Raw genomic sequence first — 24,766 nt, 5'->3', positions numbered from 1 at the left:
CGCCGTGTGGAGGGGAGAGAGGCAGGTGTCTGGGTATAGCCAGGGTGCAGTCCGCGGAGTCCTGAGCCTGCCTCTGCCCCACTTAGCGGCCCCCTCTCCCGAGTGCTTGCCAGACTGCCTGGGGATTCAGAGACCACATGCCCGGCACACAGAGGTCCTCAGGTAGAGCAGGTTTCGTCTTCCTTCCCCCAGGAGTGGAGCAGTATGATCGCTTTTCCAGACAAAGCATTTACATCTTCGCAGAGGGCCTTGTCTCCAGCAGGACGGGGGTGCCGGGGCTCCAGGGTGCATGGGGGGCGGCAGGGACCGGCTGGCTGTGTGACAGGACCAGGGGCTGCACCCTGGGAGGCTCCCCGGCTGTTTCTCTCCTGGCCTCCCCTCCTCGCCTGCCTACCCTCACCCACTTCCCCAAACCAAGAAAATTCCCCCGGGCTGAGCTCACTCAGCAGCTCATGCTGAAGGGCGAAGGTTTCCCTGGACACGCCTCGCCTCAGAGTCCACCTGGCAGGGCCAGAGGTGCTCGAAGAAGCAAAGGACACACTGCTCCGCGGCTTCCTGATGCCCTGTTAAATCACACACACCATTAAAATGACAAAAGGCAGTGCTGGCAGGCCCAGGGGCGCGCGGCACACGCGGGCTCTGCCCTGTGGATGCCCTGGCCCTGCCATGTTTGTTCCTGCACTTTGCTGTCTCCTTGGCTCCAGGAAGACCATGAACTGGAGGACAAGGACCAAGATTCTCTAAGTGGCTAAGTTCGCATCAGGCTTCTGAATCTTCTGCTGGGTCTATCTGTGCACGTCCATGTAAAAGCCAGTTTTGTTTGTTTGTTTGTTTGTTGAAGTTTTTTTCTTTTTTGAGACAGGATCTTGCTATGTACCTCAGGCTGGCCTCAAACTTGGAGAAATCCTCCTGCTTCAGCCTTCCAGGCCCTGGAATTACAGGTCAGCACCACCACGCCTGGCATCTTACTGTGCTCTAACAGAGTCCGAGAGTACCCTGCTCTTTAGCATCACCCATGCAGCACACACGTGACTACCACCCTTTCATGGGGCAGCCACGATCCTCATCTTACAAACAAGGAAACTGAGGCCCAGAGAGGCACAAACACTTGCCCAAGCCTGGCTGCTTCCGGTCCGGGTCTTTCAACAGCACAGCACTGCCTCTGCAGGTGCCCTGCTTGGCCCAGGATGGGGTCAGGGTGCGTGCACCTCGGCCAGAGGACAGAGAGGTGACAGACAGTCATCCTCGGGGCAACAGCTCCTTAGGTTGTGCTGTGGGCAACAAGGTGCAGGTGGGAGAGAGCAGAAACAGTGCCTCGAAGCCTTGAAGCCAGGCGAGGGTCTCTAAGGGCAGCCCATGGGCCTTGGCCTTCACTCTGCTCATTTTGGAAGTCGTCAGATGTACCCCGGCCCATGCCCTGCCTTTCCAGGCAGTGCGGCCAGCAGGGCAGGGCTGGGAGGAACACAGCGGGACTGAGCTGGGACAGCAGGAATAACCTGCACCTGGTGGCTCGGCAGGTGGCTGGGGCTTTTCCCTCCCAAACTGTTTTTCAAACAGGACTCTGGAGACTGAGATGGAGCCACCCGTGTCCCGGGCCTGGCACCAAACAGATGTCCCTGATCGCAGGGTGTCAAGGACAAGAGAGTCCTCGGAGGAGGCAGCAGTGTCCCTGGTGGGAGGCTGAGGCAGAAGCCTCCCAAGTTCAAGCTTAGCCTGGGCAACGTAGAGACTTATCAAGACTCTGTCTCAAAATAAAAAGGACAAGCAAAGGGCTAGCAATGCAGCTCAGGGTGAAGGCGCTGGGTTCCACACACAAAAAGAAAACCAGAAATTGGCAGGGTGGGCTTGGGAGGCAAGGCGCGGCTTACAGCAGGCACTTCCTGAATAGTGACAATCATGAAAGAGCCAGCAGGCTTCAGACCTCAGGCAAGCCGCTGTGCCCCCACGTCTCAGCTTCCCAGCTGCAAATGGGCCTCACGCAGAGCAGGGCACACTGGTTAAGCGGTGTTGGAAGGGACACAGAAGACCCCTTGCTGTCAGCCGGCTCAGATCCCTCTACCTGGTGAGACGGTTGTGCCATCTTCACTTGTTCCCCTCCAGGGATGGGGAGCTCACTATCTGGAGCCTGGCCTTGCCTCTGGAGATTCCACTGTGTCGTGCAGGGATGCCGGCTGGGCCCGGCTCAGAGGGACCCACTGGACCCAACAGGCTGACTCCACAGGCCAGTCCCCCCTGCTGTTCAGTGGGAGGGTGCTCAGAAGGGGACAGTCACAGCGCTGCATGGATGGGCATGGCCCACGGCCAGGCCCAGCCCTGTCCTGCAGCAGGGGGAGCCCCAGGCCAGGGATGCGAGGGCTGAGGCTTCCTGTTATCTCCACAGAGAAGAACCCAGCACTGTTGGCTGAGCACCCCAGGTGACCCCACGGTGGCACTGAGTCACGGGGGCCCTCACTGTGCTGACCACAGGGACAGCGTGTGTGAGCCAGTCATCGGCTCTACAGGAAGTGCCCGGTCGGTAACCTTCCGCCGGAAGTGCCAGGCAGGACTTGCAGGCCACCCTGGAGGGTGAAGGTGAAGAGAAGGGCCAGGCCTCAGCCCAAGTCACTGTGAGGAGCGTGGCCCTGCACCAGGGCAAGTCCCTCCCGGACTGCTGGTCATCGCCCAGCCCTGGAACTGACTCCCGCAGTCAGGACCACGCTGGTTAAGGTCAGGGAGTCCTGGCTGTTGTCCTGTGACAGCCGATCTTATGCGCCTCAGCCTGGCCCTCACCACCACCTGCTGCCCACCCAGGTCTCCGTGGTGACGTCTGCAGAATGGGCCTAGCGGCACGGCCGGTGCCCAGGGTGCTGGGAAGGATGGCGGCATCACAGCCTCGCTGCCTACACAGCCGCGCCGCACAGCCTGCTTTGAGGACACCAGACGGGATGTCCAGAGGAGCCCTGTGAAGGCACACAGTGATCTTTGGGGGGGGGGTCTCACTGTGTAGTCCTACCGTGAACTCCCTACCCAGCCCAGGCTGGCCTTGAACTTGAGATCCTCCTGCCTCAGCCTCCTGAATGCCGGGATTCCAGGCGTGTGCCCCCAGAACTGGCTCTAGCACGATGTTTCTGTCTTCTCTGCTGGGTCTGGCTCTGTGCCCGGCTCCGGGAGGGGAGGAGTGAGGCTCTGAGAGCAGCCACCCTGAGCGCAGGTGTGAGAGCCCCTCAGGCCCCTGGCCACCCAGGTTCCCGAGGGGTCTGTCCCTCCCTGTGCCCATGCTGATTGGGGTACCAGCACCTGAAGGGAGCAGCTGAGCTGAATTTGACACTCTTCCGGGAGAAGGGAGGCCAGTGAGGTCAGAGGGGACATGCAGCTGGGTGGCAGCCGGGCCTCCCCTACCTTCATGGCACAGTGCACCCCAAATACACACCTGAGTCACCCCCCAGCTTCTGCAGGTGAAACAGGCAAATTCCTGCTGAGAGGATGGGAACAGGAAATGAACTGTATAATGACCTGGGAAATGACCTGTGGGCATCTCCCCCACCCCGCCTGGGGCCGGGCTGCCCTCGGGGTCAGGGTTGGGGGCTTCCACAGGGAATTGGGACATCATCGCTGGTGCTTGTTTCATAGTCCTTGGCCCAGAGCTAGGTCTTATTATTATTGAAATAAATATTTTTATGGTTAACAAAATAATGCATGCATTTGAGGGGGTTTGTTTTGTTTTGTTTTGGGTACCGGGGATCGAATTTGGGTCCTTGCACTTGTGCAGCAGGCGGTGAAACCACTGAGCTAGATCCCTGGCCCTTTGCATTTGAGTTTTTAAAAAGGAGCCAAGAAGAGCAGAATGTCTCCAAGGAAAGTAAATAGCTCCCTTCCCACCACCCAGGGCCACCGGCATCCACAGGCAGCTGTCCTCTCTGGTTTTGGCTTCCATGTGTCTGAGTAAGATATTTCCAGGGCTATGATTTTGCTTTTTTTCCCTTTGGGTGGTAGGGTCAAAACCTCTGCCCTGAGCTCCATCCCCAGCCCATTTTAAAACATTTTTAAATTTTGAGATAGGGTCTCGCTAAGTGGCCCAGGCTGAGCTGGAACTTGTTCTCCTCTTGCCTCGGCCTCATGAGTGCTGGGATTACAGACCTGGGCCACCAGGCTGGCTAAGGTATTCAGGTGACTCTTACCTTTTCCCCTGGCAGACGCTAACCCCAGAGGGTATTTTCAATTGCTCTGGCACTGTGAACCGGATCCAGTCCCCCTTCTGGGCTGGCTCTCGACTCCTCGGAGAAGGTGTGCTCCAAAAGTTCGTGGGATGCTGGGTGTGGTGGTGCACGCCTGTAATCCCAGCACTCTGGGGGACTGAGGCAGGAGATCAAAAGTTCCAGTTGAATCTGGGCAACTTAGTGAGACCCTGCCTCAAAATAAAAAATAAAAAGGGCTGGTGGGGTTGCAGCTCAGGGCAAAGACCTGTAGTGAATCCCCAGTACTACAAAAACAGACAGGCAGACACTTCCTAGAAGGAGTTAACATGGTTGTTTGTTTATTTAGAGATCTTGCATTCTGAAGATGTTCACATCCCATCCACACTCAGCTGATCCTCTCCAAGGACCAGAGCCCAGGCAGGAAATCCTTTCACTCACATGTGTAAGGCTGCCGTTTGCCCCGTGGTCTCTTAGCTTCCAGTGTCAATGGCCAGAAGTCTGATGCCAGCCCTTTTTTTTTTTTTTTTAAATTTAAAAACATAGCTGTGAGCAGTGGCGCACGTCTGCAGTCCCAGTACTCGGGAGGCTGAGGCAGGAGGATCGCCATAAGTTTGAGGCCAGCCTGGACTGTACAGTAAGTTCAAGGCCAGCCCGAACTATACAGCGAGAGCCTGCCTCAAAAATAAATAAGTAAATGCAGAGTTTCAGAAACAAAATTATTATGACTTATTTAGAAAACGAACAAGCCTGATCTCCCTCCAGCCTTGCACCCTGCTTCTGGGAGACAATCTTCAGTCCCCCTGGTCTCCACGCTCGAGAACACCATCCTCACACCAGCCTCCATCACCTTCCAGCTGCAGACACCTCTGCCCTCCACGTGTGACAGAGGGCTCAGTTCCCTTCCATCCCCTCCACGCCCCCACCCTCCAGTGGGGCTGGACCGTGTGTTTGGCTAAACCCACGTCATCTACATGATGAGACAAGGTTTCACTACAAGACAAGGCTGGGCTTGGCAATCCTCCTGCCTCAGCCTCCTGGCTGCTGGGATCCTGGGTGAACGCCATCACATCTGGCCACCCTCCCCATTTCTGGCCTCCCTCTTTCCTTCTCTCAATATTTTTAGGATCTCCCCACCCTGGTGCGTTTCTATGTTACAACTGTGAGGGTCTAGATCTAAAATTCTCACCTGTGGGAATGTGGCTGGATAATGCCCGTGGATGGACTCACAGGTGAACTTGCTGCCAGGTGGGGCTGGCTGGATGGGGCTCCTGGACTCCGGCCCTCTCTCCTTGCTGCCTGCCTTGGGTTGCGCACCTGTCCCTCCACCAGGCTCCTCTGCCGTCCTGTTTCTGTCTCAAAGTTGGCGACCAACAGGCTGAAACTGAAAGCCAAAATAAACCTCTCTCTCCTCCCTTAAATGGTAAATGTCGGTTATTCCAGGGACGGAAAGTGACAAAGTCGACAACCATGTGCCTACTGTGGCCTTTGGCTGAGAGGCTCTTTCCATGGGGACCCTTGTGGCCGTAGCCTCAGCGAGCCTCTGGTGTTGTACCTTTGCTTTGTTTGTGGTGCTGGGGATGAAAGCCAGGTCCTCGCACACGATAGGCAAGCTCTTCACTGCTAAGCTACATCCTCAGCTCTCTTGGTTTTTATTTTATTTTTATTTTCTTAATTTTTAAATTTTTTTTGTTTTTGGTACCGGGGATTGAACTCGGGTCCTTGTGCTGGCGCAGCAGGCAGCAGAAACCGCTGAGCTAAATCCCTGGCCCTATTTTATTTTTATTTTGAGACAAGTTTTTGCTATATTGCCCAAGCTGGCCTTGAACTTGTGATACCCCTGCCTCAGCCTCCAGAGTAGCTGGAATGACAAGGGTGCGGCTGTACCCAATCTGCAGGACTTTCCTCACCTTCATTTTACCTCATTAGATACAGGGCAAGAAACAGGAGCCTTAAGTGAATGCAGGGTATCCCAGGACGAGCACAGGGCCAGTGGTGACCCCTCCCTCGCACCGCAGGCAGCGCATTTGGGGGCTATCTGGGAGGGGGGCCCCTGAGAAGTGGGGGTGTCTCCTTCTAGCTTGGCCTGATGGGAGTGGACACGAGCTCCAGCTGACCAGAGCCCTGGCTGCTGTTGTCCCCACCCAAAACGTTCCTGGGGTCCTCCTGGCCCAGCACCTGGGTCACAAGGCTGGGAGGGCTGTCAGTCCACCTTGCTTGAGGGCCTGGCCGCTGCCTCCTGATTTGCTTGCAGAGGTGCTGGGCCTTCCGGAGGCCAGGACAGAACTGTCCTTGCAGCCTTGGTGCTGGGCGGAGCTGGCGTGAGTGTGGCAGAGGGTGGGTGACAGGGACACTGCTCAGTGCAGGCTCAGGGACATCCTGCTCCCCAGGAGGGTGCCATCCTTGCTTTGATGCATGGCTGAGAGTGAGCCCGTCTTTCCTGGAGTGAGGATGAGGTGGGTACATTCTCAGGTGTGGCTCTAGAGTCGCCGGGGAGAGGGGCAACCTCGACAGCTGAGGGCCACCAGCTGGTAAGCATCAGGACAGAGGCACCAATTCCACGTGCAGGGCTTTTCTTCTTTTCGTTTTTATTTATTTTTCGAGGCAAGGTCTCCCTTTGTAGTTCAGGCTGGCCTCAAACTCTTGGAGATCCTCCTGCCTCAGCCTCCCCAGTGCTGGGATCACAGGTGTGCACCACCACGCCTGGCTCTCTACTCTTTTTTTTTTTTTGGTACCGGGGATCGAACTCCGGTCCTTGTGCACGCACAGCAGGCAGGGAAACCACTGAGCTAAATCCCTGGCCTCCTACTCTTCTTTTTTGAGATGGGGTCTCACTGTGTAGTTCAGGTTGGCCTTGAGCTCACTGTGTAGCCCAGGCTGGCCTCAGACTCATGGCAATTCTTCTGCCCCAGCTTCCGAGTACTGGGATTGCAGGTGCCGGCCTCCACACCCAGTTTAGGGCTTTTCTATTTAACCCTGCCTCCTCCTCCATCATTCATTCATTCATTCAACATGCCCAGACTCCACACCAAGTGGACACTGCGTCAGCACTGGGCAAACAATGAACCTAATGGCCTGGCTGTGACCTTTGCTTACATCCCACTTCCCTCCGCCAGCTGGGGTCAGGGGACACCTCTGTCCCCTCCAGCACAGGTCACAGTGAAGCCCAGGGTCTTCGAGAATTACTGTGACTGCTGTTCTTCGGGCAGGAGGGCCCAGAGGGTTGGGGCAGCAGCCAGCAGAACCCACATTAACAATTAAGTTCCTACCACTCCGTTGCAGCCTCACTGCATGAAATATTCAGGAGCAGGGGGAGCCTGGTTTCGGATCTCCGATGGGGGTAGGTGGGGCCGGCAGGCGCTCTGCTGGGCGTAGACCTTGGGCTAGGATGGCACCCAAGGCCTGGTCCAGAGACATCTGACGAGGAAGGTTAGCTGCAGACAGGGCTCAGGACTGTGTGTGTCTGGGGCCAGGATTTATCAGCTAAGCTTCCCTTTAACAATCTTGTAAGCAGCACAAATCACGCTACATTGTATCTGTCCACTGGTGAAAGCAGCAGTTTGATAAATACAAACATTGCAACTGAGGAACCTACCTGTTCTCCTTCTCTGTCCCCCAATATAGTAGGTCCCTCCAGTATGCCACTGGTCCCGAGGTTCTCTCTTTTTTGAGACAGGTTTTCACTATGTAGTTCAGGTTGGGCTTGAACTTACTATGTAGCTACAGCTGGCCTCAAACTTGAGGTGATCCTCCTGCCTCAGCCTCCCAAGTGCTGGGATTACAGGCATGCAGCACCACATGGAGCTTATTTTTTAGTGTTTGAAACTGAAGAGAAGGGTGCTGCTTCCACACAAGGTAGAGGCCAGGGATGCTGGCAAACATCTTACACTGCATAGGACAGCCCCTCACCCTGAAAGACTGATTAGGTCCAAAATGTCCCATGCTGAGGCTGAGAAACTTGTGTACAGCTGTGGAGAGGACAAATCGCAGCTCCATGCGCTGACACATGGAGCAAAGCATGCTGCAAACCAACACGCCAAGCACGATACTATTTCAATACACTTTAAAAGTACACAAAATCCAACACTGTACCAAGTAAGGGGGAGACACGGGAGCAAGCAACACAGATCCTGGAGATTCTGGTGTCCATGGGCTCCGGGAGGGCTGGAGCAGGAGCCAGGATGGGTGGAGAGGGCCCCCAAAGCTGAGGCAGATTCCTCCAGCTGGGATGGGCTCCCTACTACCTGCTTTATTGCTGATCTTTGTAACACAAATTCCTGCATCATATGAATAATGGTTTTAAAGGCATCAAGGAGACAGCTTGTGCTGCAGAACTCCCATGACTCAGTTTCCCTGGCGTGTTGAGCCTCCCACCCTGGACGACTCTGGGATAACGGCTGTGTGATGGGTGCAGAGGCTGTGCCCGCTTGGTGCTGGCTTCCGGGCCTGACACTGCCATTCTCAGCTCTACATCTGGCCAGGTCTCTCCTCGGCACTCAGCCCTGCCCTGGCTCGCTGTGGCCTGGTTAAACTTGAGGAGTTAGGACAGCTGGGGAGAGGTCCTGTGGGCTTCAGCTTCACCACCACTTGCAGAAAAGCAGAGGCTGTAGGCTCGCCCTGTGAATCGCTGGTTCACAGGGTGCACAAACGAGAACACCCCCCAGGACCTGGGCCACCGCCCGAGCACTCCGCTGGTCCCAGCTTCAACACAGCATCCCCACCTGCAAATGCAGGAGCGAGGACATCTGATTACTGAACTCTGCCCTAGGGATTCCACAGACCCTCAAAGGAAGGGCCAGCCCAGTCTGCCAGTCCCCGGGTTTTCTGGGTGGCCCTTGTCTCGCTGGGCCTCTGTGTCGGCCTCTGGGAAGTGGGTGCAAACACCCTACTGTCCTGGTGCAGAGGATGGGGACGCTTTGGGAGAGGAGGCGTACCGAGACCAACTAATCAAGTCCCAGGAAGCGAGCAGTCGACACGGTGCTTTATTTATTTTTTCACAAAACTCTCCTCCGGCCAAACCAGAGTCCTTGGGCATCCACAAGTACCTGTACCCACACTTATTGATTTGGGCTTTGTGGAGACCAATAGGAACCCATGTCCGATCCAGAAGGGCGGGTGGCCCCTCCTCGTGGGGTTGCTACGGCACTGCAGTGAGGGCTGCTTTAGAATCCAGGTGCAGAGTGGGACGGGGTTGGTCATCATTGTGGTTGCTGTGGTTACCTCTCAGACTCCTACGGAAGGGACCATGCTACCAAAGTCAGGAAGCATCCTCCACCCAGCCCCACAGCCTGGCCCCTTCCTGACTCTTCAAGCCCAAGCACCTACCTGTGCTTCTCATGAATTCACCATTGCTCAGCCCTGGCCTTCCTCGTGCTGTCTCCTCCTCCGCCATCTGCCCAACAACCGCTCAGCCTTCAGGATGTGTGTCCCTCAGGCCACCACCCTCGGAGCCCCACAAGTTCCCACCATGATGAGTCCTGTGTGTGCGTGCTGTGGTACCCGCTGCCCGCCATGTGTTACATGTTACCCTGTCACGCTCTCTGTTTGGTAGAGCGATAAAGGAAAGTGACCATGGGCAAGCATTTGTTTCTGGGCCTCAGTTTCCTCAACTTGGAAGTGAGGGACTCAGACTTGGTCATGCATTGCATGGAGGGGCCAAACATTCCCTGGGTAAATACCAACTGGAGCCGAGTCAGGGGTCTGAGCTCAGGGCGAGGCCAGAGAGGATGAGAGAGGCCCGTCCCCCGCTGTGGCAGGGCCATCTGCCTGCTCAGTGGGGTTGTGAGGCTGCCTCCCTGGTGCGATCCCACACTGCGGCGCATTCCAGCTGCTGTGGATTGCGTACTGGTTCTTAGCCCCAGCTACCTCTCTAAACAGACCCACACATCCCAGGAGATTTGGGGTGGTTAAGACCCACAGACACTTTCCTGGGCATCTTGAGAATCACTGTGTTGGTGCTCCATCATTTGGTTTTACCATTTCCATGCCAGAGTACAGCTCCTCATGACCAAGGGGTTGAAAAAGCAGTGCCACCTGACATCCGAGATCTAGGTTGTGCCTGACCACGAGTGTCCTGGGGATCGAAGTACCTCTGGTGGGACCTGAGGTCCGGGCACCCTCAGGGAGGACCCCATCTGGGATGTCCCTCTTGCTTCAGGATCCAGGTCAGCGCTGGGCCTCTCGTCTGCACATCTGTCCAGCTGGGGGGAGCAGGATCCTCCTTCAGCCCCTGGTAACCCCAGCACTAATATCTCATCTTGGCAGTACCAGGGGATATTAGCAAGCCCGGGGGGTCTCTTGGTCTGCAGTCTGTAGATGGGGTGAACAGACCTTGTCTGGAGGAGCCTTCATCCGGAGGACAGAGATGCAGGCCACAGGCATCACCTGGGGCTGTGGCTGAGGGGAGAGGGGCTCCCTGGGCAGCCTCCGTGTGCCTCCAAGGAGCGACTCCTATTTGCATCCACCACCCTCTCCCGAGTGCCCTCCAGGAGCAGGGCATGAGACACTGAATCAGGACCTCTTCGTGGGCCCCCAGCCTTAATCCACATTTGGGTGAAAGGGGAGCCAGGTCATGCTGCTTCCCTGCTAACCCAGCATCTGACTCGCGCAGGCGGCTGGCCTTCCTCCCAGTGGCCAAGCTAGGGCCTCTAGCTGCTCCTCTACAGGAATGCCCTTCCCCCTTACCTTTGTACTCGGGGCTCACATCTAAGGTCCCTGCTCCGAGTCCCACCCTAACCAGAGACTCAAGGCAGCTGACCATCACTTTCTGTGACAGCGGCCTGTCTCAATTCCCTGCACAGCACTTAGGCCGGTCTCAAGATTGTCTAGTTTGTTTATTTATCTCCTCCCCTCCTCCTTCCAGAACGCTAAGTACCCCCCAGAGGCCAGTGGCCTCTTGCCGGGTCGTGTCCGCTTCGGCCCCAGGCTGGAGCAGGCGCCAGGCACGCCGTTGTTCGAAGAAGGGTCGAGCAATTGCCAGCGGGGGATATCAGCGGCCGCGCGGGCGCGGGCTCGGGCGCGCGCTTCGGGCCGTGGGCAGCTCGCAGTCGCGCGCGCGGGTTTTCCTTGGCTTGCGCTCCTCGGCCAGCTCGCGGCACACGCGCGAATGCGCTTTGGGGACGCCAGGCTAACGACACTTACTGGCCGTGGGGGGGACCCGGTGCCCACCACGGCTGCCAGTGTGTGTGGGGAGCTCGGGCGCCCGGGACCTAGGGGTTTGCGCCCCGCGGATCTGATTCTCCTCCGATCCCGGGGATGTGGCGGTGCAGCGGAGCTCTGTGCCCGCGCCGGGCAAGGGGCAGGTCCCCAGCGCCCGCGCCCCATCGAGCTCGCTCCAGCCCGGCTCGCCAGGCCGGGCTCCCGGCGCGGGAGCCGGATGTGCAGTCCCGGACCAGGAGGGGAAGCGCAGCGTGGCCGCGCCCGGGCGGGGACTCCGGTGGAGAGGGGCGGAGGGGTCTGGCGGCGGGGAGAGGGACAAAGAGCGCCCAGCCCGACCCCGCGTCCGAGCCCTATTGTTCGTCGCGTCTCTGACTGCGCCGAACTCTGGTGTCCCCAGAAGGGAGCCGGAGCCGTCGCGCAGACCTGGGGCGTTTGTTTATTAGCAGCGAAAAGAGGGGGGAGGGAGACAGGGTCGGGAGGGGCTCCTACCCAGGCCCACGTCGCCTTTAAGGAGAGCCCAGCCCTACCTTGCCACCCCCGCCCCCCACAGCCCTACCTGCATTTTAAACGCGCCCTGGAGCCCTGGGATTGGCCGAGGCCGCGTCCTTCGGGCTCAGAAACTCGAACCGCCGCGAGGGGGTTGGGGCCTGGCCCGCAGACAGAACCATCGCGCTGCGCCCCCGCTCTACCCCGCCCCTTCCGCACACCCCCCAGAGCCGCCCAATAGCACGCGTGGGGGGGCGGGACCGCGGCTGGAGCGCACCAGTGGTCGGGCCCCGGCGGGCGGGCGGGCGCACCGCGCGGGGGAGCCCCGGTGCCTCCGCCTCCGCCTCCGCGCGCCCTCCCGCCGGGGGCGGGGCCGGCCGCGCTCCCCGCCCCTCTCCGCCCGGGGTGGGCGGGGCGGCCGGGGCTCCGGGAGCGGGGCCGGGGGCGGCCTGCGCCTGCCTCGCCCGATCGCGGAGGGAGCCCCGGGTGCACGGCGGCCGCGCTCACCGGCCCAGCCGCGGAGCCCCGGAGGGGAGCGCGAGGGCGATGCCGCGGTGACGGCCGCGCCATGGCGAAGCCCCCGGCCACGGCGGCGGCGGCGGAGGAGCTGAGCCAGGTGCCGGACGAGGAGCTGCTGCGCTGGAGCAAGGAGGAGCTGGCGCGGCGGCTGCGGCGCGCTGAGGGCGAGAAGGTGGGCCTCATGCTGGAGCACGGCGGCCTGATGCGCGACGTGAACCGGCGACTGCAGCAGCACCTCCTGGAGATCCGCGGCCTCAAGGACGTGAACCAGCGGCTGCAGGACGACAACCAGGAGCTGCGCGAGCTCTGCTGCTTCCTCGACGACGACCGGCAGAAGGGGCGCAAGCTGGCGCGCGAGTGGCAGCGCTTTGGGCGCCACGCGGCCGGCGCCGTGTGGCACGAGGTGGCCCGCTCGCAGCAGAAGCTGCGGGAGCTTGAGGCGCGCCAGGAGGCCCTGCTGCGCGAGAACCTGGAGCTGAAGGAGCTGGTGCTGCTGCTGGACGAGGAGCGCGCGGCGCTGGCGGCGACGGGGGGTGCGGGCGGCGGCGGCGCGGGCTCCCGAAGCTCCATCGACAGCCAGGCCAGTTTGAGCGGGCCGCTGGCGGCGGCCGGGGGCTCCGGGGCCCGCGACGTGGGCGACGGCAGCAGCACCTCGAGCGCGGGCAGCGGCGGCAGCCCCGACCACCACCACCACGTGCCCCCCGCGCTGCTGCCCCCCGGGCCGCACAAGGCCCCGGACGGCAAGGCGGGAGCCACCCACCGGTCCCTGGACGACCTGTCGGCGCCGCCGCACCACCGCAGCATCCCCAACGGCCTGCACGGTAAGGACCCCCTTGCCCCACCGGGGTCCACGCGGGGCCTGGGGGTGGTGGGAGGCGCCAGCCCTCATCTTCAGGGGGATCCTGCGCGCCGGGCAGGAGGATCCCGTGTCCAGCCGCCTGGGCATTGGGTCCTGTCTCGGGGTGGCGCGTGTCCCTGTCCAGCTGAGAACCCGCAGCCGGGCGCAGTTCCAGAAAAGTTTGTCGCGGCGGAGTTGCCGGTGTTGGCGGCTGGCCCTGTTGGGCTGGTCGGGGGCGCCTCAGCCCAGCGGGAATACTCGCCCCGCAGCGGGAAGTTCTTACGGGGCGAGGGAAAAAACCCTTGGGAGCAACTGAATGTCCCTTCCTTGGAGCAACAGGCGCCCGCCCCTCCAGCCCAAGTGGTGTCCACGTGTGTGCTGTGAGTGGAATTCCCTCTCTGCTTCCTCCTCCTTGTCACGGTGGGCAGGAGCAGAGAGCCGGCCTCCTGGTTCTGCACTTCAGATCGGGGACATTTTTCAACCGAGGGTGTCAGATTTTCCCCAAGGGATAATGTGGTTGGAATGGATTCAAGGCTTTTCTCCTCTGTGTGCCTCAGTTTCTTTATTTATGCATTGGAACCGATGATCCCCAGATCATGGGTATGATGTGGAGATAACACCTGTGTAAGGGTTTGTTAATTGCTGGTGGCAGAACAGGAAGCGGTCGTCTGCCCAGCGTGTGAGCGGGAGAACTTTTGGCTTCAGGAAGGCTCAGCATTGTCTTCCACGCCCACCTGAGTGTCTGTTGGCATTTGTGCAAGGAGAGGATGACACCAGATGAGGTCTGTGGGAGCCCGGCAGCCTATCCCCGATCTCCGATCTCCTGCCCTCTGACCAGTGGCTCCACTTCGTGCTTTCTTCCTCTCTACCTGTTGGAGGCTTGGTTCCCAGTGCTGGTTGCTACCTCCCCGACTCCCTGCCTCACCTTTCTGGTTCTGCTTAGAACAACTTCCGATTCAGAGACAATGTATCTAGGTCTTAAATGACTGCTCTTCCCCCAGTGACAGCCCCAGCCCTGGAGAGCTACCTTCTCTTTGGCTTGGTGGCAAGGGGCCTCTGTGGGCATACTGGGGGGGGGGGGCGGCGGCAGTGCTTCAGTTTGTCCCTTATTTATCCTCCCCCGGCTGTGTGAGTTCAGGGCGGGACTAGGTTTGGAGGGATATTTTGTTACTGATTAGCAATCTATGGCTACAACTCAGGTTTCTTTCTGCAACTCTGCCTGCACCCTGTCTCCCACCACAGACACCTTTTGGCAGGCCCCGGGAGCTCAAAGCCAGGTGGCTTAGTTTGTTGGAGGTGTACCCTGGCTGTCTATGACACCCCACCTTCCTGGGGGCTTTGGAAGGGTCCATTTTCTGGGCCTCAGTTTCCCCAAGTACAATGCAGAGGAGGGGATTGCTGCAGTCCTGTGGCTGGGAAATGAAATGTTTCTGGTTTTCAGCTGCGTCATCAACGATACTTGGCGAGAGTGATTCTCTGCAGGACACAGGGAGTGCCGAGTGTCCGGGCCTGTTTGCAGGGAAGGTCTGTCTTGGGTTGTGCAAGGCTGAAGGGCTGGGGCTGGCTCTGAGTTTCAGTTGTAGCAGTGAATAATGCAGGAGGAGACTGGGCAAGGCCTGGGCTTTTCCACCCATGGGGCGGTGGGTAGGATGGAGGTATTGGGTTTTCTGCAGAACCCTGCAAGTCCCAAGTCCACTTGGACTGTTGGAAATTTTGTAGCAGCGAAGCTCTTTCTTTGGGGGGAGGGTGTGAAAAGCCTGTGGGGGGGGTTGTTATTTTTACACATTGCAGTTACTGGTAGGACCGTTATTGTTTTGTTTTGTCTCTTCCAAGTCACAGGTGGCCTTGAGACGTTCTCCCACCAACATCAGCAGAATGCCTGAACACAAAGCAAGGCCCTTCTCTTAGAAACCAGGCTTTTCAATACTGGGTCCTGGGGCTTTAAGCTGGCCCGGAGTGGCTGATGCCTCAGTATGCTCTCAGTTTGTCCTCATGGGAACTCTGGGGAGGTGGTGTTATGCCCATTTTACAGACAGGAAAGTAGAGGCTCAGAGGGGCTCCAGGCCTTGCCTGGGAAGGCAGCCAAGGTGGGACATGCGTATCCTGGGAGGGGATACACCAGTCCATCTGCACTCCGGCCACGACCTTGCATCCCCGGCCTGTTAGAATTCCACCTTCACTGTTAATTGGCAGACAGTGATGACTCCCTCTTCTGGATTCCTGACTCCGGTTGCCCTCCCCTCCTGGCTGCGAAGTGTCAATTCCTTAGCACACAGATGGTTGATAACCCCAGAGTCAGGCTGCCCTGAGTTTGAATCTTGGCACCTTCGAGGGTCTTGGCAAGTGCATTAGCTTTGCGGAGCCTCTCTCTGCCCCTCTTCTGTACGGTGGGGCGGAACTCGGAGCCCCCTGCTCACACAGAGTCGCTGAGCTGCACTTGCCCACACCTCCTGGGCTTGCCAGACCCACTTCTGCTGCTCTGCAGAACCCTGGTTGCTGCTGGACAGCTTGCCTGAGTGTGCATCTGAGAGCTCCGCGTGTGTGCAGCCGCACCTGCTGCTGAGCGGGCACGGTGGCCCTGCTGCTCTCTCCTGGACTCTACCTTCGAGCGGCCGCGGTTGGAGGCGGCCATCTGTATTCCAGGCGGTCCTCTGGAGGTCAGGCCTGGCGCGCCTGTGAATGCCTATGCAAATCGGGTCTCCTGGGCTCTTGGGCCGGAGGTCTGGCCCGGGTGCTCATTGCTGCAATCCAGTGCTGCACACTGAGACAGCTCAGACGTTGCAAATTCAGGTTTCCCCCCGGAACTGACGTGATTTTCAAACAAAAGAACTTTCAGCGCCTTCTCTGCCCGCCCCTCCCCCACCACACCCCCCTGGTCCCTGGGTGTGTCCCCCTCCTCCGCTCCCCTGTGGCTCACGCAGAGAAACAAGCGTCTCCCTGCAAGCCTGTGAATAGTCACCATTTACTTTTTAAAGTTTGGAGTAAAAATTTGTGCTTCTCAAAATAGGCCTCGTTTGTTCTCCCTGGGAGTTTTTTGTTGGTTTAAAAGGGAGGGTGGAGCAGGGTGGGGGTGGTAGGGGTGGTGGTCTGGGCCTTTAAAAAAAAAGACAGAGCGCAGGCCCTTGAATAGGTCTTTTCTGTGCGGCTTCCCGCTCAGCCAGTGAGGTGGCCGCCTTTCCTAAGCCCTGCAGGCCAGAGCAAAGGTCGGAGGAGATAATGGGACAGGTTACGTAAGCTTCCCCCTCTTCCTCCACCAGACCTGGGAACCGTCGGTGGCCTTGGAGCTCCGGTCCCTGGGGTGGCACTGAGGAGTTCCCCAGGGCGGCCCGCCCAGCACTCACCTTCGCTGCTAGAAAGACCTTCCCAGTGGTTCAGAGCATCCAACCCGTCCCAGCAGGGAGACCTCCAGAGTGGGGAAACTGAGGCTTGGGACGGTGCAGCATCTTGCTTTGGGGACCTGGGTTGAGTCTGGAGTCCCCTGTGTCAGCAGTCGGAGCCAGATGCCCTGTGCCTCCAAGGTGTGGCTTCTCTCCCCGGAAAGCAGACCCGGCACTGTTCCCACTCTGCCACCCCTCACCTGCAGCCACCTTCTGTGCAAGAATTGTTCCCACTCCTTGGTCTGGGCCCTTGGCCATGCCGGCCTCTGACCTCCTGTGACACAGACTTGAAATATTGTCCCTAGACCAGCTCCATGCACAAGGAAATCAGATACTGCCCAGAATCTGTTTTCCACCTGTGTGGTTTGTGCATCTTGCTTGTCAGGGAACTGAAAGCCTTAGGCAAATTCCCAAACCTCTGGTGTGGGGCTGGAGGCTCTGTTTTCTCATCCGCGGAGTGGGAGAATGGCACCTTTGGGCGGGGGCCGAGGGAGTATTTATCCCGTGTTCCCAGGCACCAGTCCACCCATCCTGGCTGGAACACAGCGCTGGGCCAGTACAGAGCTGTGCAGGCCACTGGCTGGGGCTCTGGCTCTGGGGTCGGAGAGCCCTGGGTGGATCTTGGCCTTGCTACTGCTCTGTGACCTTGACAGCTTGCTGAACATCTAAGCTCACTTGCTCATCTGTATTCTATGAATCACAGCTGCTCCCAGAACTGAGCCTTCAGGAATGGGGGCCTGGACTTGCCATTGTTTCCTGGATTCCCACTGATTTGCCTCTGTGGGTGCAGATGGGGAACTTCCAACACAGGCTTGTTAGCGGGGCCTTTGAGTCCAGCGGAGCCAAGGCATCCTTGTCTAGTTGAACGGAAGGAAGATGGCATTTCCGGCAGGAATGAGCAGAATGGCAAGGCCTCGATGTGAGTCTGGACCATGGTGCCAAACACCTAGGGCCTACAAGTTGCGCTCAGGAGCTCGGCATAGAGTACAAGACCGTCCTGGGCTACAGAGTGAGACCCTGTAGCAGCAGCAGCAGCAAAACAAAACACCCAAAAAGATGCACTCAGGATGGGTGTGGAGAAATAACCCTTGGTGGGGTTGGTGCTGTGTGCAGCCCTCAGGATGGATGGAGCCTGAAGTTCCAGTGATTCAAACTTCCTCACCCACACAGGAGCATGGCCCAGGTAGACCATGCGGCCTCTGGAGCCAGGGCTCCCTCCATTAGGGGAGGTGTGCAGGTACCTGCTTGGAGCCTTTGTCTGCTGTGGGTGGGCAGTGGCCCCCAGGCAGCTCTGGGAGGCTTTGGCTGTGCTGGTGGAGGTGAAGGGCAGGGCTGGGTGCTCAGGGCAGCTGGGATTCTATCTCAGGTGGGGAGAGGACTCGTCCTGCAGGCAGGAAGGGAAACGTTAAGTTCTGAGAGCCTCCCGATTGGCGACTCCTGTCCCTGGCTTGGGGAGCAGCAGCCAGGGAGCATCTGTCTGGTGACCGTCATGGTGAAGGCTGGGCTGGGCATCGGGGAGGGAGCTCGGGGCCTCCAAGGGTGGCTGTGGGTGTGACGGTGACCACAGAAATGAAGCTTCTCTGAAGGTTCTCAAACCTGGTGGATTTGCCCCCAAGGCCTGTCCTCAGCCTGTCCACTTCCTTGGGCCTCTGACCTCGGGGGCCAGGCTGTCCCCGCTACTGAGGGGATGCAGGGGAAGCTGGCTGTCCCGCCATCTGCATCCCCAGCTCCAGCTTGGTCCCATGCAGCTGTCCAATCAGTGCAGGGACCAGCGGGGCTTTCAGACCAGGAGGTGGCTAAGCCCTGCCACTCTGGTGCATGAAGGCAAGCAGGCCCCAGTGGCTTCCCTGAAGGCTTGGAACTTGGACAAAGGAACTGGCTGCTGTCACAGTTTCCTGCTGCTGTCCCTAGGGCTCTGGGCAGGGCTGCAGCAGGGTCACCCACAGATAGATGCTGTCCTAAGGAGTCACTGCCATGCTTCCCCGGGAGCTGGGCAGAAAGCTCAGGGTTCTGTTGCTTCACCTGGAGGTGTCTGGGACCCGCCCCTGGGTGCTGTTTAAACAAGCGTGATGTGTGTGGCCCATGAGCATCCTGTCAGCCTTGGCCTCGGGAGGCGCTGGGGTCTTCTTCCTCACGCTCTTTCCCCATTCCCACCGCTGGGCTCTCTGCTCTTTGCTCACTTCGAAGGTGAGGCATGGGGGGTTTCCTTTTCCTTGGCACTGTGATTACCCTGAGTGTTTGCCTTGGGTCCCCTCCCTCCCTCCTTCCGGAAATGCTCTCTAGAGTGGACACAACTTCCAGGACTGATGGTATCTTGGATGGAGGAAATGCCAGCCCTGGGAGAGCCGGAAACCCCGAATCCTTGGGCACCAAGAACCCCGGCAGGGGAGGCGACCGGCCCTAGAGTTGGCCAAAGAGTGCAGAAGCCGTCCCTGTCCCACCTGGCCTGTGGCCCTCTGTCCCTCATTCCTTTTTTTTTTTTGGTACCGGCGATTGAACTTGGGACCTTGCGCTTGCGAGGCGGGCGGTGGAACCACTGAGCTAAATCCCCGGCCCTGTCCCTAATTCTTGAGGCTCTGGTTCTTTCCATTTCCAGCCTTGAGGCACTGAGGGGCAAGTTCCAAAAATCTCTCTCTTTTTGGCTTTTTTTTTTTTTCTCGCTGCCGGGGATCAAACTCAGGACCTTGCACTTGCCAGGCAGGTGTCGGCACCACTGAGCTAAATCCCCAGCTCTCTTTTTGGCTTTTGAAACAGGGTCTTGGTGTATAACCCAGCCTGGCCTCAAACTCATGTTAATTCTCCTGCCTCAGCCTCTGCAGGGCTGGGATTACAGGTGTGCACCATGATGCCAGGCCCACATGTGTCCTTTGGGTGGAAGCAAATGTGTGCTGCTGTCTTATCCCACTCACCTGAACAGCAGTGGGCCCCAGGGCCTCCCGTGTCTGTGGAGAATCAGGCCCGGAGCAGTGAGGAGTGCGCGCCTGTCGCTCGAGGCAGGGATGGCGTGACAACGCTCCTGTCTTCCGACCTGCAGCGTGTGCTGCCTGGCTGCTCCGCCTCCTGGTGTGCTTCTCCGCCGGGCCCTTCCCCTCTCGGAAGTGCCCTGGGTGGCTTTCAGGCTCAGGTGTGCTGGGAGGCAGAGAGGGGTGGCAGAAATTGGGGTGTTGAATGGGGGCAGGTGAAAGCAAGGCCAGCTGTGGCCGCGATGACACCCACCGTCGAGGCACATGGGGTTCACCTGGCGCCTCCAGCTTGGAGGGGTCACAGGGTCCTGCCGAGAATCACAGCCTTTCCACAGTCTGACCTCTGTCCCCGTGGACCGCCGCTGTGGCTGAGAATGACTGGGAGTGCAGGCCTCTCCCATCTGGAGGCCTGGGGCACAGAGCTGGTTGTGCAGACCCCCCTCGCCCTGCGCCCTTTGCCTCCCTCTGTGAGGAAGGAGGCTGTGCCGGCTGTGCTGGGCCCCTGACTCGACCTCCTGTGAAGACCAAGCCGAAGGTCAGGGCCACCGCCCTGCCGTCCCGTGGTCAATTTGTGGTCCTAGAGCCAGCTGTTGATATTCCTGGGAATCCTCTCTGTTCCCCTAAGCCTGAGCTTTGTCTCTTTCCTGGCACTTGGTCCTCAGGAGTGACCACTGGGGTGCAGGGGCTTGTGGCTGCCTGTGGCCGCATGGGTGCTGTTCTTGAGACGGTGACCTGTCCCGATGCTGGCCAAGGCCGAGGCCCCGGCCAGGCCAGCCTCTCCTGCTGAGCCAGGCTGATGGAATCACCTGCCTCGCCTATCGGATTGCCCTGTTCAGAGGACTGGGCGCCCGGTCTGGCTCTAGGATGCTGGGCTCCGATTGCTGAGGCAGGGTTACTGGGGACAGGGCTGTCTGCACCCCGCCTTGTGCAGTCATGCTGCACACGGGAGGTGACAGTCAGTGTGGGGACCAGGCTGAGAGCCCCGAGGCATGGACAAGGTGACGAGGTGTCCCTGCCCTGTGTTTTGAACCCGGTAGTGGTCACGCCTCTTTGGTCCCCTCCTTTTCATTTTTCACTTGCTGTTCTTGGCACCAGCGACCTTTAGCTGTTTCCACAAAAGCTGACCCCCTGTCCCCGTTGTGCTTATTGAAAACACCTTTGGTCAGCACTTGCTCGCCGAGCCTGTACCCTGGCCTGGCCCCCAAGGGGGGATCCTGCGGCTGCTGGGGTCCTGCCGGGCAGCCAGGACTGGAGCCCTCCTGGGAAGGTCTGGGGGAAGCACTGCAGCCTCGAGGGCCACTGTGCTGGAGACAAGCCACAGTGGACACGCTACAGGGGCAGAGGCCACGTCGGCTCACATCAGCAGTGAGGGAGAAACATGCGTGCTGCCCCCTTGCTGACCTGTGGTGCGTGGGCACTGGGGAGGTGGCCCTGGTGAGCTCCGCTGGGGGCTTCCAGGCCTTGCACAGGACACAGCCTGGCTGGCATCCCCGCCTCCCTGCCCCAAGTCCCTAATTGACTGCCAGGCAACGCCTCTGAGACACCCCTATTGCTAGGTACTGGATACTATGCCTGGGATGGCTTTTTACGCTGTGTTCAAGGGGACAGATGCAAGCAGGGTCAGTGGCACTGAGATGACAGCTATAGGGAAGAGTCGACCCATTTCCAAAAATAGACCAGCCGCTGTCAGGGATGCATCTCTTTGTCTCCCCAGACCTGCCTCTGCACTGGCTCCAGGTTGTAAGGCAAGAAGGAGGCCTGCTCTTGTTCAGGAATCCGAGGCTCCCCTGCCCACCACAAGGGCCCGATTGTGTGCAGCTCTGAGTGCGCCCGCCTGTCACTGCGCAGGGCACCGGCTCGCCTCCCTAATGAGCCCGCTCTGGGAGTGGCCCTTTGTGGCAGGTTCCGGCCACACTGCCCGATCCAAGGCTCCATTTCCCAGCTGCCTGGCTGCTTGGCATCTTCCGGTAGCCAGTGGGACAACGGGAAGCTCCCCACCCCTGCCCCTTCTCCTTTTCCTGTGTTTCCCATGTTTCCCGGGTTATGCAGGTACTACTTTTATGCTGGGACAGCACATTAACAAGTGAGTTTCTCCCTCTTTTGGCCCCTTCTGCCCTGGCTGGCAGAGGAGAGGCGGGCTCCCCTCCCTCCCGTAGGCTGGGCCCCACCCCACCCCTCGCCTCTGCCAGCCCTCCTGTGGGACCTTCTCTCGCCATTGTCCTTTCTCTTGTTCCTGTTGGGTCTCTCCCTGGCCCCTTCCCTGCAAACAGGCTCTCATTTCCTGGTCCAAAGCAATAAAACAAAACCCCCTCCCTCTCCCTTCCTGCCCTGGAAGGGAATTTCTGTGGTCCTTGCCCAGACAGCCCCAGACCCTGGGAAAGAAAGGTGACTCTTCTTGTGCAGTCATGTCCCCTGCTGGCCTGTCCTCTGGATGATGTGCTGCTCTCCTCCGCCCCATGTGATAGCAACTTGCACCCCCCTCTCCGGTCCTGCCTGGCAGGAACCCCGGGTCTCCATTCCCTGGGTCCTGGTCAGGAGGCTGAGGTTTCCAGTTGTTTCTGGTCACCACCCTGTGCCTCTGCACCTGCTGCGTACCCTGTGGCCACCCCATCACAGTCTCCTGGCTCTGGCCCCAGGCTGCCCACTGGGCCTGTGTGGCTGCTACAGTTCTGTTTAGTTACGGTTAAGGGACATGAACCGTTTCAGCCTGTCAGTTGCATGGGCTTGGGGCTCTGCTGGCCGTGAGGCAGAAGACCCCTGCCTTTGCAGTTCTGGCCTACCTGCTTCTTCCGTGAGCCCTGCAGCCCCCACTTGCCCTCCGTGGAGTGCAGGTCAGCGCGGGAGGTGGACAGCCCTGGCGTGTGTGACGGGTAGCCTTTGCCCCTCAGTGTCTTGGAGCTTTGCATCCCCGAGCTGGGCTCTTGGCAGATGCCCTGCAGTGGTGGGTGCCAGGCGGCCCATGTGCGAGCCCTGGGCTGTGTGGGTGGGCATCCGTCCTCACAGGAACCAAGTGCAGAGAGGCCACACAGCTCCAGGGGTCTCCTGGCCAAGTCCAGCCAACTGCTTCCCAGCTGCCAGCTCCCTGTTCTCAGAATAAGGCCAAGAAGGCTGTAGGGTCAGAAAACAAAGAGAGTGGCCTTTCAGCTGGTGGGGTAGAGCATAGTGGCGGGAGAGTGGACCCAAGCCCTCGGCCTCCCCCTGCCCTCCCTCCCTCCCTCCGGGATAAACCCTGGTCACTCCTTCCCCCAGCTTGAGTGGTTTGAGCGTGCCCCCGCCCTGGCTCAGTGCCATTTGCTTCCCCATGGGAGCTGTGGCTGTGACTGGCATTCGGGCAGGCACCCTGGGGTTAAATGAGCCGCCCAGGTCCAGCTGCGGGCCACCTCGGCAGCCGTCTCCGGTGATGAGGCCATTACAGCCCACACCTGGGGCTCTGGCCCTGCGCCTGGCCTCTCCCACCAGCCTCATGGTGTCCTCGCTGCCCAGCCTCCTGGGGTGAATGTGGCATTGGGCAGTCAGGGTGACGTCGGCGTGGTCCTAGCAGCACAGCTCAGAGAGAGACTGGACCAGGGGTCTCACGGACTCAGGATGCCTCCATGCCCAGCTCCACCACTGTCCCCCACACGGTGGCCGGGATCCCAGCTTCACCTATGAAAGGAGCGCGTGGTTTAGGGTCCCTTGGGCTTGTGGGTTGGGAAGGTCACAAGAAAGCCCCTCTGAACAGCTGGGGCAGGGTGGGCACCCAGTGCCACTCGCTCCTGCAGTGCCTCCCTTGGGTGAGGCATCACTGCGCCCAGCTGGGCCCCTCTGCCGGGCTTCCTGCTGGCCTGTGATGTCCGTCACGGGCAGTCTTTGCCTGGTGGAGTTCCTCCTGCTTGTGGGGTTGGTGGAGCGCCCCTGGAGCACTGTCAGGGTCCCTGTCGCTGGTGTCCCCACACTGGAGCGTGGCCCCTGAGCTTGAGGCGCCTCTTTGATCTGCAGAGCCCCTAATCCCTCCTGCTGAGTTGAGAGCTGGTCCGGGCTCTGGCTCTGGCCTGCTTGGCTGCCGGTTGGTGGTGGGCAATTCGATCCAGTCTGAACTGTGTGGGGCCGAATGCTTCAGGGCCCTGGAGGCAAAGACCCCCTTTTTCCCCCCTCAGCCCAAACTCTGTGGCCAGAGGGAGGTGGGGAGTGGCCGCCCCACTGTGTCTGCCCTCCTGCCTGTCCCAGTCCCTGCACACTGGGGGCGTCAGAACCTCTTGGCCTACTGCTTGATTCGGGGGACTGGGCCAGGAGGGATACGCCCAGAGCAGACCAGGGCTTTCTGTCCTCTGCAGATTAAATGGTTGGTGGGGACCTGCAGCCCCTGAAGTGACTGTGTACTTCGGGTTTGTCCCTGGGACAGGACCCCTCCTCTGGGGGGATGAATTTGAAGGCCCTGTGGATGCCTGGAGCTGCAGCTCGTGCTGAGCCCTGTGGATGCTTCACTGATGACTGAGGTAGCCCCCGGATGACTGACGGGTGGGTGGTGCATACACGGTGGACATGCTGGACAGAGGGGTGACTCACATCCTAGGGGAAACAATGGGAGGGCACGAGATTGAATCACGCTACTTAGAAGGGCGTACGATGTAAAGCTCAGGAGCCATCTCTGGAATTTCCCATTTATTAGCCATTCTGGTGGGCTCTGGCAGGCTGTGGGTAACTGAGATGGAGGAAAATGAGACCACAGGTATGAGGGTGACGGTGCTCACAGGCCGCCTGCTGCTCCTGACATCCTAAATGAAATGGGCAGGGCCGCCCTGCTGGTGCGCCATTTATCCCACATGCCCCCTGCCCAGCTTCACCCCACCAGCCCCTCAGGCAGCGGCTGACTGGCAGCTGAGGATTGCAGATGAGGGAGGCTCTGGCGCCTTGGGGCAGGGCTGGCAGGCACCAGAGGCTGAGGTTTACTGGGCGCTAGGCTGGGACCCGCTGAGCGTGGAGGCCCCAGGAGGGTGATGGGGCTGTGCTCATATAGCAGAGGTTGCTGAGACCCACTGTGGTGCGGAACTCCAGGCTGGCACGGCTTTGGCGTCCCACCTCTGTGCCTGGTGTGAGCCCCCAGGAGAGGCAGAGTCAGGGGAAATCAGAGCCAGTGTGGAGGACACCTGTGATCTTGTCCCAAGATGTGTGACCACCTGTAGGTGCCCATCTAGGCCTGTGGGCTCCAGGGTGCTGGGCCTTTCCCAGCTGGAAACTTGGTTCCTGTGCTCAAGGAGCCCATGAATGGCAGCC

The 24,766-nt window shown here is 59.5% G+C and overlaps 1 protein-coding gene and 2 long non-coding RNA genes across 7 annotated transcripts in view; 2 read left to right on the top strand and 1 right to left on the bottom strand.

The window, feature by feature from the left end:
* Positions 1–9,135: 9,135 nt before the first annotated feature.
* LOC101709203 (uncharacterized) lies at positions 9,136–12,043 on the bottom strand. The gene is made up of 2 exons (XR_001182378.3): positions 11,887–12,043; positions 9,136–10,372 (listed from the first exon to the last, which is right to left on the bottom strand). It is a non-coding gene; the product is annotated as an uncharacterized LOC101709203 (long non-coding RNA).
* A 177-nt stretch (positions 12,044–12,220) lies between these two features.
* Ccdc85c (coiled-coil domain containing 85C) overlaps positions 12,221–24,766 on the top strand; it is a 55,624-nt gene continuing 43,078 nt past the window's right edge. Inside the window, exon 1 of one of the 4 annotated variants that reach the window (XM_021244461.2) lies at positions 12,221–13,156. In XM_021244461.2, the coding sequence (XP_021100120.1) occupies positions 12,385–13,156 (772 nt within the window). In that variant the 5' untranslated portion in view covers positions 12,221–12,384. The remainder of the gene's footprint in view (positions 13,157–24,766) is intronic. The other 3 variants (XM_021244467.2, XM_021244453.2, XM_004836975.3) reach the window with 3 other exon arrangements.
* Positions 13,163–15,056, top strand: LOC101709423 (uncharacterized). 2 transcript variants are annotated; one of them, XR_015445149.1, is made up of 3 exons: positions 13,163–13,955; positions 14,615–14,697; positions 15,007–15,056. It is a non-coding gene; the product is annotated as an uncharacterized LOC101709423 (long non-coding RNA). The 2 variants fall into 2 exon arrangements; XR_015445150.1 differs by having other exon boundaries at positions 15,013–15,031.

Source organism: Heterocephalus glaber, unplaced genomic scaffold, assembly GCF_053883595.1.
Source record: "Heterocephalus glaber isolate CG9 unplaced genomic scaffold, H.glaber_assembly_v1.0 deba00001608, whole genome shotgun sequence".
NCBI lineage: Eukaryota > Metazoa > Chordata > Mammalia > Rodentia > Bathyergidae > Heterocephalus > Heterocephalus glaber.
This window is presented reverse-complemented; position numbering and strand designations above follow the sequence as displayed.